General features: G+C 38.5%; 1 protein-coding gene across 2 annotated transcripts in view; it reads left to right on the top strand.

Moving 5' to 3' along the window:
• GLG1 (golgi glycoprotein 1) overlaps positions 1 to 14237 on the top strand; it is a 162112-nt gene that overhangs the window by 89606 nt on the left and 58269 nt on the right. For both annotated transcript variants that reach the window (XM_059383319.1, XM_059383318.1), the window contains exon 2: positions 9082 to 9114. In XM_059383319.1, coding sequence (XP_059239302.1) covers positions 9082 to 9114 — 33 coding nt within the window. The remainder of the gene's footprint in view (positions 1 to 9081; positions 9115 to 14237) is intronic.

The raw sequence follows: 14237 nt of genomic DNA, 5'->3' as shown, positions 1-14237 counted from the left end.
TGAAATTAGTTATTTGCAATTACACATAGACATTCTTCATAGCTATTCAGTTCTATGGGTCTCAATGTTTTAATATCATGACCTTGTTTTTATGGCATTCCTACATTGTCATCTCTTTCTGGAAAGAGACATTAAATCTAAAATGAAAAAAATAGAAGACCAGTTTATTATCAATTACAAATTAAGTTGACAAAAGAGACAGAAACTAAATACTGGGTTCCAAATATACAGTTCATTTGTGTCTCCATGGTTCATGTCACCTTTCATAAAAGGCTGCAGTACTGGGCACCTGGGTGGCTCAGTGGGTTAAGCCTCTGCCTTCAGCTCAGGTCGTGATTTCAGGGTCCTGGGATCGAGGCCCGCATCGGGCTCTCTGCTCGGCAGCGAGCCTGTTTCCCCTCTCTATCTCTGTCTGCCTACTTGTGACCTCTCTCTCTGTCAAATAAATAAATGAAATCTTTAAAAAAAAAAAAAAAGGCTGCAGTACTCTGTACTTAACATAATCCACTAAATGAGATGGTAGTTGTTACCAGTTGCAGCTTAAAGGTCTTAGAATTTTTATTATTTCATTTGCTTGATAGGTATATTGCTCATTTTTTTCTTCCTAACAAACTCTTCAAACATTTCAAGTGCTTATAATGACAAATACTTATTTTTCTTGCCTGTGGCTCTGCAGGGCAGTTGAGATGGCTCTGCTCTGGGCTCCAGGTTAGGTTTAGGTTGGCCCCACCTGTCTCTCCTTCTCCTTGGGCTAGGAGCTACTTGGACTTGTTCTTCTCTTGGAGAATGGCAGGAGTGTGAGAGTAAAAAGCTAAACAGCCCAAGCAAGTTTAAAACCTCTTCTATTAGGTCTAGGTAAAATCTCATTGACCAAAGCAAGTCAGGAGCCTAGCCTCCTAACTCTGGAGCAGGGTGTATACTCATTGAACAGCCAGAGGCTGTGTACAGGTACAGGGCAAAGGTTATAGTTTCAGATGCTATCAAAGAGGACTAAAAATGGGGGGAAATAATCCAGACTACTACTGTAGGGAAGCAAACCCCTAAAACAGTCATTAATTCACTAATATATGTCCTGTGAATTGTAAACATGACAATACTTGCATATTATTTAAATACCTTCTTTTGAAAGTGCTCCAGTGCTCTGAATTTCTTTCCAGAATGCTCTTTTTTTTTTTTCCCTTAAGTAAGCTCCACACCCAAGGTACACAGAATTCACTTCCTTTGAGCAGGTTGGAATGCTATGGAAATTGAAAGAAAATGTGTCTATTCTTACAATTATATCTTTTTAAAGGTAAGAGCAACACTAAAGGAGATGTGTATTACAAAGTTATGTAATATTAAACATAATCTAGTCTACTTTTTAAATTACAGAATAGAAATTTCATTTACTCTCTCGTTCATAGAACCTGGCTTTGCAGAGTATATGTAGTCATGGGAACATATATATAATATCTGTTTTTAAAAAAACTTTCTATTTTAAATTATATACATGCAAGATTATAAACTCCTAAGAGTTACTTGATGTCCTGTGTACCTATCACCTAGCTTTGCCTAGTGGTGACTTGAGATTAGTAAGTATTTGAGAGAGAGAATGTGAGCAGGAGGAACAGAGGGAGAAGGAGAGAGAATCTCAAGCAAACTTTGTGTTCAGCACTGAGCCTTGTGGGTCGGGCTGGGTCTCACAACACTGAGATTAGCACCTGACCCCAAATCAGCAGTCGGTTGCTTAACCAACTGCAACATCCAGGCACCCTGACATTAGTTTTAAAATCATTGATGGACCTTCTTTGCCTTCTTTAATAAGCCTGGTTATTTTTGTTTGTTTTTGGGGGGGGGTTGTTTTGTTTTGTTTTGTTTTAGATATCTGTCTTTAAAGAAAAGGACACTTGTATTGTGCCTGATTCTTTTTAGCTTTCAGAATTATGAAGTGTCTTGTAAGGATCCTGATGTCACTATTATTTTGTTTCTTTAGTACTTTTTAAACATATAATGTGTTATTTGGTTCAGGGGTACAAGTCTGTGATTCATCAGTTTTACACAGTACATCCCTCACCACAACACATACCCTCCCCAATGTCTACCACCCAGGCTCCCCATCCCCCTCCTATCCAGCAGCCCTCAGTTTGTTTCCTGAGATTAAGTGTCTTAGACTTTGTCTCCTTCCCTGGTTTCACCTTGTTTCATTTTTCCCTCCCTTCCCCCTGTCTTGTTTCCAAATTCCTCATATTAGTGAGCTCATACAATAATTGTCTTTCTCTGTTTGAGTTACTTCATTAGCATAATGCCCTCTAGTTCCATCCATGTCATTGCAAATAGCAAAATTTCATTTTTTGATGGCCGCGTATTATTCCACTTTGTGTATGTGAGTGTGTGTGTGTGTGTGTGTGTGTGTGTGTGTATCTTCTTTATCCATTTGTGGATGGACATCTGGGCTCTTTCCATAGTTTGGCTATTGTGGACATTGCTGCTATAAACATTGGGGTGCAGATGCCCGTTTGGATCACCATATTTGTATCTCTGGGGTAAATACCCAGTAGTGCATTTGCTGAGTCATAGCGTAGCTCTATTTTCAACTTTTTGGGGAGCCTCCATATTGTTTTCCAGAGTGGCTCCACCAGCTTGCATTCCCACCAACAGTGTAGGAGGTTTCCCCTTTCTCTGCATCCTTGCCTACATCTGTCATTTCCTGACTTGTTAATTTTAGCCATTCTCACTGGTGTAAGGTGGTATCTTACTGTGGTTTTGATTTGTATTTCCCTAATGCTGCTAATATTGAGCACTTTTTCATGTGCCTGTTGGCCATTTGGACGTCTTTTTTGCAGAAATGTCTGTTCATGTTGTCTGCCCATTTTTTTGATTGGATTGTTTGTTCTTTGGGTGTTGAGTTTGACAAATTCTTTATAGATCTTTGGCTACTTACCCTTTATCTCCTATGTCATTTGCAAATATCTTCTCCCATTCTTTTGTTATCTTTTGGTTTTGTTGACTGTTCCTTTGCTGTGCAAAATCTTTTTATCTTGATGAAGTCCCACTTGTTCATTTTGCCCTTGCTTCTCTTGCCTTTGGTGATGTGTCCAGGAAGAAGTTGCTGCGGCTGAGGTTGAAGAGGTTGCTGCCTGTGTTCTCCTCAAGGATTTTGATGGATTCCTGTCTCACTCTTAGGTCTTTTGTCCATTTTGAGGCTATTTTTGTAGGTGGTGTAAGGAAATGGTCCATTTCATACTTCTGCATGTGGCTCTCCAATTTTCCTGACACCATTTGTTAAAGAGACTCTCCTTTTTTATTCCATTGGTTATTCTTTTCCTGCTTTGTCGAAGATGAGTTGACCATAGAGTTGAGAGTCTATTTCTGAGTTCTCTATTCTATTCCATTGATCTTTGTGTTTGTTTTTGTGCCAGTACCATACCGTCTTAATGATTACAGCTTTGTAATAGAGCTTGAAGTCTGGAATTGTGATGCCACCCTCTTTGGTTTTCTTTTTCAACATTGCTCTGGCTATTCAGATTCTGGCTTTTCTGATTCCATACAAATTTTAGGATTGTTTGTTCCATTTCTTTGAACAAAGTTGATGGTATTTTGATAGGGATTGCTTTGAATATGTAGATTACAATCTAGGTAGCATAGACATTTCAACAGTATTTATTCTTCCAATCCATGATCATGGAATGTTTTTCCATCTCTTTGTTCTTCCTCAGTTTCTTTTATGCATGAACTCTGTAGTTTTCCGAGTACAGATTCTTTATCTCTTTGGTTAGATTTATTCCTAGGTATCTTAGGATTTTTGGTGCAATTGGAAATGGGATCTACTCCATAATTTCTCTTTCTTTTGCTCATTGTTGGTGTATAGAAATGCAACTGATTTCTGTGCATTGATTTTGTGTCCTTCCACTTTACTGAATTTCTATATGAGTCCTAGCAGTTTTGGGAGAGAGTCTTTTGGGTTTTCCACATAAAGTATCATATCATCTGCAATGAGTGAGAGTTTGACTTCTTTGCTGATTTAGATGCCTTTATTTCTTTTTGTTGTCTGATTGCTGAGGCTAGGACTTCTAGTACTTTGTTGAACAGCAGTGGTGATAGTGGACATACCTGCCGTGTTCCTGACCTTAGGGGAAGAGCTCTCAATTTTTTCCCACTGAGAAGGATATTTGCTGTAGGTTTTTCATGCATGGCTTTTATGATATTGAGATATGTACCCTCTATCCTTATACTGTGAAAAGTTTTAAATAAGAAAGGATGCTGTACTTTGTCATATACTTTTCACACATCTATTGAGAATATGATATGTTTCTTGTCCTTTCTTTTATTAGTGTAGTATATCACATTGATTGATTTGCAAATGTTGAACCAACCTTGCAGCCCTGAATAAATCCCACTTGGCGGTGGTGAATAATCCTTTTTATGTACTGTTGGATCCTATTGACTAGTATTTTGGTGAGAATTTTTGCATCCATGTTCCTCAGGGATATTGGTCTGTAATTCTTTTGGGTAGGGTAATCCTGACCTCATAAAAAATGAGTTTGGAAGTTTTCCTTCCATTTCACAGCTTCAGAAGAATAGGTTTTTAATTCTTCTTTAAATGTTTGGTGGAATTCCCCTCAGAAGCCATCTGGCCCTGGGCTTTTGTTTGTTGGAAGATTTTTCATTACTACTTCAACTTCCTTGCTGATTATGGATCTACTGTTCAGGTTTTCTGTTTATTCCTGCTTCACTTTTGGTAGTTTTTATGTCTCTAGGAATGCATCCATTTCTAACAGATTGTCTAATTTGTCAGCATATAGCTGTTCATAATATGTTCTTATAGTTTGTATTTTTTTTGGTGTTGGTTTTGATCTCCTCTTTCATGTGTGATTTTATTTATTTGGGTTCTTTTTTCCTTTTTAATAAGTCTGGCCAGTGGTTTATCAGTCTTACTAATTCTTTCAAAGAACCAGCTCCTAGTTTCATTGATCTGTTCTCCTGTTCTGTTGGTTTCTGTTTCATTGATTTCTGCTCTGATCTTTATTTTTTTTATTTTTTTTATTTTTAAAGATTTTATTTATTTATTTTACAGAGAGAAATCACAAGTAGATGGAGAGGCAGGCAGAGAGAGAGGGAAGCAGGCTCCCTGCCAAGCAGAGAGCCCGATGCGGGGCTCGATCCCAGGACACTGAGATCATGACCTGAGCCGAAGGCAGCGGCTTAACCCACTGAGCCACCCAGGCGCCCCTGCTCTGATCTTTATTATTTTCTTCCCCTGCCGGGTTTAGTCTTTGTTTGTTCTTCTTTCTCCAGCTCCTTTAGTTTCTTCAGAAAGGCTTGTATGGCTGTGTTCTTCCCTCTTAGGACTGCCTTTGCTGCATCCCAAAGATTTTTGAATGGTTGTATTTTCATTTTCATTCATTTCTCTGAATTTTTTAAATTCTTCTCTAATTTCCTGGTTGACCCATTCATTCCTTAGTAGGATCCTCTTTAGCCTCCATGTATTTGAGTTCTTTACAACTTTCCTCTTGTGATTGACTGGTTTCAAAGCATTGTGGTCTAAAAATATGTAGGGAACGATCCCAGTCTTTTGGTACCAATTGAGACCTGATTTGTGACCCAGGATGTGATCTATTCTGGAGAATGTTCTATGTGCACTGGAGAAGAATGTGTGTTCTGCAACCTTGGGGTGGGATGTTCTGAATGTATCTGTGAAGTCCATCTAGTCCAGTGTGTCGTTTAAAACACTTATTTCCTTGTTGATCTTTTGCTTAGGTGATCTGTCCCTTTTAGTGAGGGGTGTGTTAAAGTCCCCTACTGTTACTGTATTATTATTGATGTGTTTGTCAATTTTGTTATTAATCGGCTGCTTCCATGTTGGGGCATAAATATTTACAATTGTTAGATCTTCTCGTTGGATAGCACCTTTAAGTATGATACAGTGTCCTTCCTCACCTCTTATTATAGTCTTTGGTTTAAAATCTAATTGATTGTCACCCCATCTTTCTTTTGATGCCATTAGCATGATAAATGGTTTTCCACCCCTCACTTTAAATCTTGACGTACGTATCTTTGGGTCTGAAATGAGTCTCTTGCAGACAGCATATTGATGGGTCTTGCTTTTTTATCCAGTCTTGTACCCTGTGTCTTTTGATTGGGGTATTTAGTCCTTTACTTTTAGGGTAGCTATTGAAAGATATTAATTTAGTGCTATTGTATTGCCTGTAAGGTAACTATTACTGTATATTGTCTGTTCTTTTCTGGTCTGTGTTACCTTTATGTTCTTTCTTTGCTTAAAGGATCCCTTTTAGGGGCGCCTGGGTGTCTCAGTGGGTTAAGCCTCTGCCTTCGGCTCAGGTCATGATCCCAGGGTCCTGGGATCGAGTCCCACGTCGGGCTCTCTGCTCGGCAGGGAGCCTGCTTCTTCCTCCCTCTCTTTCAGCCTGCCTCTCTGCCTACTTGTGATCTCTGTCTGTCAAATAAATAAATAAAATCTTTAAAAAAGGTGGGGGGATCCCTTTCAGTATTTTTTGTAGGGCTGGTTTGGTAATTGCAAATTCTTTTAATTTCTCTTTGTCCTAAAAGCTTTTTATTTCTATTTTCAATAGCTTTTTATTTTCAATAACACTTTTGCTGGATATAGTATTCTTGGCTGCATATTTTTTTTCACTTAGTTTCTGGATCACACCAGTCCTTTCCAGCCTGCCACGTCTCTGTAGATAGGTCTGTTGCCAATCAAATGTTTCTACCATTGTAGGTTACAGATGTCTTGTCCCGAGCTGCTTTCAGGACTTGTTTGTCTCTGAGATTCGTAGTTTTACTATTAGGTGTCGGGGTGTTGATCTATTTTTGTTGATTTTGAGGGGGGTCTTCTGAGCCTCCTGGATTTTGATGCCTGTTTCCTCCCCTAAATTAGGGAAGTTCTCCACTATAATTTGCTCCAATATACTTCTGCCCCTGTCTTTCTTCTTCTGGGATCCCAATTATTCTAATATCGTTTCACTTTATGGTATCACTTATCTCTCGAATTCTCCCCTCGTGATGCAATAGTTGTTTATCTCTCTCTCAGTGTCTTTATTCTCCATCATTTGGCCTTTCATGTTACTAATTCTCTCTTCTGCCTCACTTATCCTAGTAGTAAGAGCCTCAATTTTTTATTGCATCTCATGAAAAGCCTTTTTGATGTTGACTTAGTTAGATTTTAATTCTCCAGGGATTCTCTAGTGTCCTCTATGCTCTTTTCCAAGCCCAGCTAGTATCTTTATAATTGTTATTCTGCACTCTAGTTCTAATGTCTTACTAATGTCCATATTGATTAGGTCCCTGGCAGTTGGTACTGTCTCTTGTTCTATTTTTTGAGGTGAGTTTTTCCATTTTGTCCAGAGAAAAATAGATGAATGAGAGAACAAAATGCTAAAGGGTAACAATGACTCCAGAGAAATGTAACACGGAACAAATCAGAAGAGACCCAAGAGACCCACAGGTGGGGGTAGGGGGGAAGAATATGATCAGGCTGTTTCATAGAACAGAGCCATATACTGGATTTTGGGTATATTTTGGTCTGTTAGAAGAAACTGGATCTCAAAATTTTAAAAGAAAGTAAAACTTACATATATACAAAAATAAGGTTAAATACAATGAATGGAGGTGATACAACTGCAAAAATTAAATTTAAAAAAGTTTTTAAAAGGGAAATGATAAGTTGGTTGAAAAAGGAAATAAAAATGGGAAAAAGAAAGAAAAAGAAACAAAAAATAATAAAATTTTAAAAATTAAAGTCGAAAGACTAAAGAATCATGGGGAAAAAGCCATGAATTCTATGTGCTGAATTCCCCTAGCACTGGAGTTTTGCAGTAAACTTGGTAAACTTGGTCTTGGCTGGACGTTCTTGCTGATCTTCTGGGGCAAGGGTGTTGCATTGCTTCTCAAGTGTATTTGCCCTACGCAGAATTGCATCGTCCTTGCCAGCGGCCAGGCTAAGTAATATGCTTGGTTTGCTCTCTCTAGTTTTTCTTCCCTAACAGCTTTCCACACAGCTTTTGAGGAAGAGAATGAAAACGGCAGCCTCCCAATCTCTGGCCTCAGAGGAGCTGAGAGCTCGGGTCCCCACTCCTTAGTGCACCCTCAGAGAAAAGCAGTCCATCACTCCTCTCTCCCTGGTCTCCGGCCATACTCTGCTCACCCAGCCTGTGACAGTGCGTTTCTATTTCTGGCACATGGCCCCATTTGGCGTCTCCAAACCCAGCAGATGCCTGCATTGGGCTCCCCTCCTGCTCATCCTTGGGGAGGAAGGGAAGTCTTTCTGGTTCTGCCAGGTTTTGGGCCCCAGCTCAAAGTGCAGTGGCCCAACTGTACTGCATATCACGGTTTATGGCAATCCCAAGCTGAGAGCCCACTCCTCGGCTCAGTCTTTGGAGCCAATTTCCCTGCCTCGATGCCTGGGAGTTCTGCCACATTCATGCAACCCTGGTCTTTCTGTGACCCCAAGAGTCCTGAGACCACACTGTATCAGTGAGGGCTCCACCCCTTGCTTAGCCACCAGAGTTAAGTTCCTCACCGGAGCAAACTTATAGAATTCCCAATTTTGTGCTCTGCTGCTGTATCATTTGCCAGTAGCCGGCTGACAGAAGTACCCCCCAACCCTGCGGTCTTCCCGTACATCTCAGATTCACTTCTCTGCAGGTCCTACCTTCCAGAAAGTGATCACTTTTCTGCTCATAGAGTTGCTGCTATTCTTTTCTTCAATCTCCTGTTGAGTTGGTAGATGTCCAGAATGCTTTGATAGCTATCTAGCTGAATTCCCGGGACCAGATGAAATTTAGGTCTTCTACTCCTCTGCCATCTTGAACTCTTCCCTCTTTACTACTTTCTTTTCCATTTTCCCCATTTTCAGATTGTACCATTGATTAGAAAGTGATTATATCTCATCTACTTTTCTGGTATATTCCTCCCTGGCAATCTAAAACATATATAAGCCCATTTTATTTCTTAAATTGAAGAAGCATACTCAGTTAAATATTCAGATTTCTTGTTTTGAGTTTATTTTGGTGGTATTTGAAAACTTGAGGGTTAGTTTTTTGGGTTTTTTTTAACATCATCTCTCTTTTTTTTTCCTTTTAGCCTGAAAATGAGATTTCTTCAGACTGCAATCATGTAAGTATGGATTTTCCATAACTCACCATATGTGCTTTATATATATGGCAGATTCAGGCTTTTCCTGTTGTTCCGGGAAACATTATGTCTTCTTAGATTCTCTTAATCTTTTTTTTTTTTTTTTTAAAGATTTTATTTATTTATTTATTTGACAGAGACAGTGAGAGAGGGAGTAGAGCCAGGGGGAGTGGAAGAGGGAGAAGCAGGATTCCCGCCGAGCAGGGAGCCCAGTGCGGTACTTGATCCCAGGACCCCCGGATCATGAACTGAGCCAAAGGCAGACGCTTAACAACTGAGCCACCCGGGTGCCCCAGATTCTCTTACTCTTAACAAGGATGATAAAACTTATTTAAGGACCATGTAAATCTGCAAATACCCCTCCATTCTAGAAACAAGCAGATTTTGTCAAATATTTATGTACTTAAGCTTAAGTTTTACTTCAGGTATAGCTACCATTTAAAAATAATTGTTTCTATGCTTATCATGCTTACAACTTTATTTTTATTTTCAAAGATTTTATTTGTTTATTTGAGACAGAGCATGTGGGTGGGTAGAGGGAGAGGGAGAAGCAGACTCCTGCTGAACAGGGAGCCCCACGGAGGGCTCCATCCCAGGACCCTGGGATCATGATTTGCGCCAAAGGCAGACACATGGCTGACTGAGCCACCCAGATGCCCTATGTTAAAGGTTTTATACACACACACACATACACACACACACTCAAGAGATAACTAGAATTAATACATTAAAAATCATTTGTATAGGGGTGACCTGAGATCCTAACCTAAGCTGAAACCAAGAGGTGGATGCTTAACTGACTTAGGCACCCAGGTGCCCCAAAGAACTATATTCTTTAATAGAAAGTGCTGCTAATAAACATAGCAACAGGGGCCCCTGGGAGACTCAGTTGGTTAAGCATCTGCCTTCAGCTCAGGTCATGATCCTGGGGTCCTGAGATCCAGTCCTGCGTTGGACTGCCCCCTCCGCAGGGAGGCTGCTTCTCTTTCTCCTTGTCCGTCTGCTTGCCGCTCCCCATGCTTGTGCTTATTTTCTCTCTCTCTCTGTCAAATAAAGAAATAAAATATTTTTTAAAGATAACTAGAATTAATACATTAAAAATCATTTGTATAGGGGTGACCTGAGATCCTAACCTAAGCTAACCTATTTTTTAAAGATTTTATTTCTTTATTTGACAGAGAGAGATACAGTGAGAGAGGGAACACAAGCAGGAGGAGTGGAAGAGGGAGAAGCAGTCTTCCCGAGGAGCAGGGTGCCTGGTGTGAGGCTCAATCCCAGGATGCTAGGATCATGACCTGAGTCAGTCATCCCCTTAATGACTGAGCCGTTCAGGCGCCCTAAATATAATATTTTTAAAAAATAAAAATAAAAATAGGTGACAAGTATAAATAGATTATTTATAATGAAAAAGATGTCTAATAAACCATTAAAATTTGATTGTCTCTTATAGTTAAAAGTGTGAAAATTAAAAGACAAATGAGTGCATTATTTTCATCCATCTGATTAGCAAATATAAAAAATCTGATAAATACATAATATTGATGGGAATATGGGGATATAAGCTTTCTCTAGCCCACTGATTAGCCAGCTGCTACCCATTGGCCTAATCCAGACCACTGCCTATTTTTATGCATAAAGTTTTATTGGTACACTTCCACACCCATTCAGTTACATACTATCTTTGGTGCTTTCCATGCTATAATAGAAAGATTGAGTAATTTCAACAGTTACTGTATGTAGGTCCCTATAAGTATAAAAGATTTTTCTTTCAGGTCTTTTGCAGAAAAGGTGGTTAAACTCTGCTCTGCCTGTGAATAAGAATATAAATATGAAAACTTCTTTGTAAAGCAGTCAACTTAAAATATGTATATACTTTGGCCTAACATTTTTACTTCTAAGAATAGAAGTGGTAATAGTTATACTTAAAAGAACTGATTCAAATATGTCCATAAGGGGATTTTGTGGCATTATTTATAAAGCAAAAAATTAGGGAAAATATTCAAAATCCATCAGTCAAGTGACTCTGGCATAGGGGGATCCCAGAAAGTAGCTAATTTATGACGTAGGAGTCCTAAAAGGCTCGAGAAGAGGAAGGATTTGACACTGTTAAAAATAGAGACAAAGTATACAGAAAATAGAAAATTATGTCCTTACAAAAAGAGAAGATTAGGACACAGAGACAGAGGGAAAACCATGTGAGGATACAAGAAGAAAAGTCTCAGAAGAAATCAGTACTGCTAACACTTTAATCTCAGACATCTAAACTCCAGAATTGTGAGAAAATAAATCTCTTGCTTAAGCCAACTGGTCTGTGGTATTTTGTTAGGCAGCCCTAGCAAACTAATACACTTTTTTTGGGTTGGGATGGGTTGCGTGATAATCTTTCCCATTAAAACTAGTGGATCAAGTTTAAAAAATTAAACAGCTTTCCACCTACTGGGAGTGTTCTGGAATAAATTAGTGTTGTTAAGCAAGAGATAAAATTAGTTATGAAGAATTGTTAGGCCAATATATTTGAAAATGTTTGCACAGTGGACAAATTACTAGAGAAAGAAATTTACCAAAACCAACACAAGAAGTAGAAAATTTGTGTGGCCTATATTTATTTTAAAAAATTAATCTGTAAATAAAAATCTTTACTGGCTGACTGGCTCAGTATCTTGATCTTGGTGTTTCAAGTTTGAGCACCACATGGGGTGTAGAGATTACTTAAATGAATAAAACTTTAAATATTTATTTATTTATTTATTTATAAAGTTTTTATTTATTTATTTGAGATAGAGCCAGAGAGAGCAAGTGGGGTGAGAGAGAACAAGCAGGGTGAAGGGCAGAGGGAGAAGCAGACTCCCCGCTGAGCAGGGAGCCTGATGTGGGGCTTGATCTGAGGACTCTAGAATCATGACCTGAGGTGAAGGCAGCCACTCAACCAACTGAGCCATCCAAGTGTCCCTTAAAAAATATTTTTTAAAAAATGAAGCTTTAAATAAAAATTCCATAAAGAAAGCATTAGATGTTTAAGTATCTGCCCTCGGCTTAGGTCATGATCCTGGGGTCCTGGGATCGAGTCCCACATTGGGCTCCCTGCACCTTGGGAGCCTGCTTCTCCCTTTGCCTCTCCTCCTCCTCTCTCTCTCTGTCTCTCTCATGAGTAAATAAATAGAATCTTTTTAAAAGGATTTTATTTATTTATTAGAGATAGACAACTTGACACAATCTGGGGGAGATACAGAGGGAGAGGGAGAATCAGGCTCCCCACTGAGCAGGGAACCCAGTGAGGGGCTCAAACCAGGACTCTGGGATCATGACCTGAGCTGAAGATAGATACTTAACTGACTGAGCCACCTAGGTGCCCCAATATCAGTCTTCTAAAGGATAAAAAAAAGCAGAAATGTTTTTCTATTCATTATGAGGCTAACATTACCTTAGTATCACATAACAAGGATAAAACAAGAAGGAAAACATAGGCCAGTGTCACTTGTGAACCATAGATTAAAAAATGTTAACCAAATTAGTAGCAAACTGAATCCACTAAAATATAAGAAGGGAAATACATCAGGACTGTACTGGATTTATTGCAGAACTGTGAGGTTAATTTAACATTTGAAAAGTTAGTTACAATAAAGGAGAAAAGTTATGTCATCATCTCAGTAGGTACATTAAATCATTTGACTAAATTCAATACTGATTTTTTAAGCTTCTAATACGGGAAATTTTCTAATGTTAGTAATTAGACTGCAGGCTGCAGGATATAAGATTAGTAGATTAAAAAGCCAGCTGTATTGCTACTGACCAGCAATGAATGATCTGAAAATGAAATTAAAACAACTATATTTACAATAGCATCAAGAAGAATCAAATACTTAAGAATAAATTTAACATGGGGTGCTTAGGTGGCTCAGTGGGTTAAGCCTCTTTCTTCTGCTCTGGTCATGATCTCAGGATCCTGGGATCGAGCCCCGCATCAGGCTCTCTGCTCAGCCGGGAACCTGTTTCCCCCTCTCTCTGCCTGCCACTCTGCCTGCTTGTGATCTCTGTCAAATAAATAAATAAAATCCTTTAAAAAAAATTAAATAAATTTAACCAAAAAAGTATAAGACTGGTATACTGAACTCCATGGAAAACATCTTTGAACAAAATTGAAGATGATTTAAAGGAAAAGACATCCTGTTTCATGGATTGGAAAATATAATATTGTTAAGATGGTAATACTCTCCAAGTTGATCTACATTCAGGCAATTCCTGTCAAAATTTCTGCTGACAACTTTGCAGAAATTGACATACTGACCCTAAAATTCATATGGAAATGCGAGGGATCCAAAAGAGCCAAAACAGTCTTGAAAAAAGAACAAATTCATAATTCCCGATTTCAAAATTTATTGTAGAGTCACAGTAATCAAGACTGTGTGGTACTTGCATAAGGATAGATATATAGATCAGTGTAATAGAATTGAGAATTCAGAAAAAACATTCATTTATAGTGAACTGATTTTCAGCAAGGGTGCCAAGATAATACACTGGGGGTAAATAGGAGACTTTTCAACAGATGGTTCTGGAACAGCTTGATATCCACATACCTCAAGATGAATGTGGACCCCTATTTCATACCATATATATAAAAATGGATCGAAGACCTAAATATAAGAGCTAAATTATAAATCACCCAGATAAAACTGTAGATGTAAATCTTAATGACATTAGATTAGGCAAAGGTTTTTAAGGTATGATACCTAAAGTACAACTAACCAAAGACAAAATAAAATGAAATTCATCAAAATTTAAAACTTCTGTGGCTTCAGAGAGTACTGTCAAGAAAATTGAAAGCCCAAGGAATGAGAGAAAATATTTGCAAATCATATATCCAATAAGGGTCTAGTAATGAGAACATACTTTAAAAAGCTTCTTACAGCTCAACAATAAACAAATTTTAAAATTATCACTCTTCGCAGATGATATGATACTATATGTGGAAAACCCAAAAGACTCCACTCCAAAACTGCTAGAACTTATACAGGAATTCAGTAAAGTGTCAGGATATAAAATCAATGCACAGAAATCAGTTGCATTTCTCTACACCAACAGCAAAACAGAAGAAAGAGAAATTAAGG

The sequence above is a fragment of the Mustela nigripes genome, chromosome 17 (genome assembly GCF_022355385.1).
Source record: "Mustela nigripes isolate SB6536 chromosome 17, MUSNIG.SB6536, whole genome shotgun sequence".
In the NCBI taxonomy this organism is placed as follows: Eukaryota; Metazoa; Chordata; class Mammalia; order Carnivora; family Mustelidae; genus Mustela; species Mustela nigripes.
This window is presented reverse-complemented; position numbering and strand designations above follow the sequence as displayed.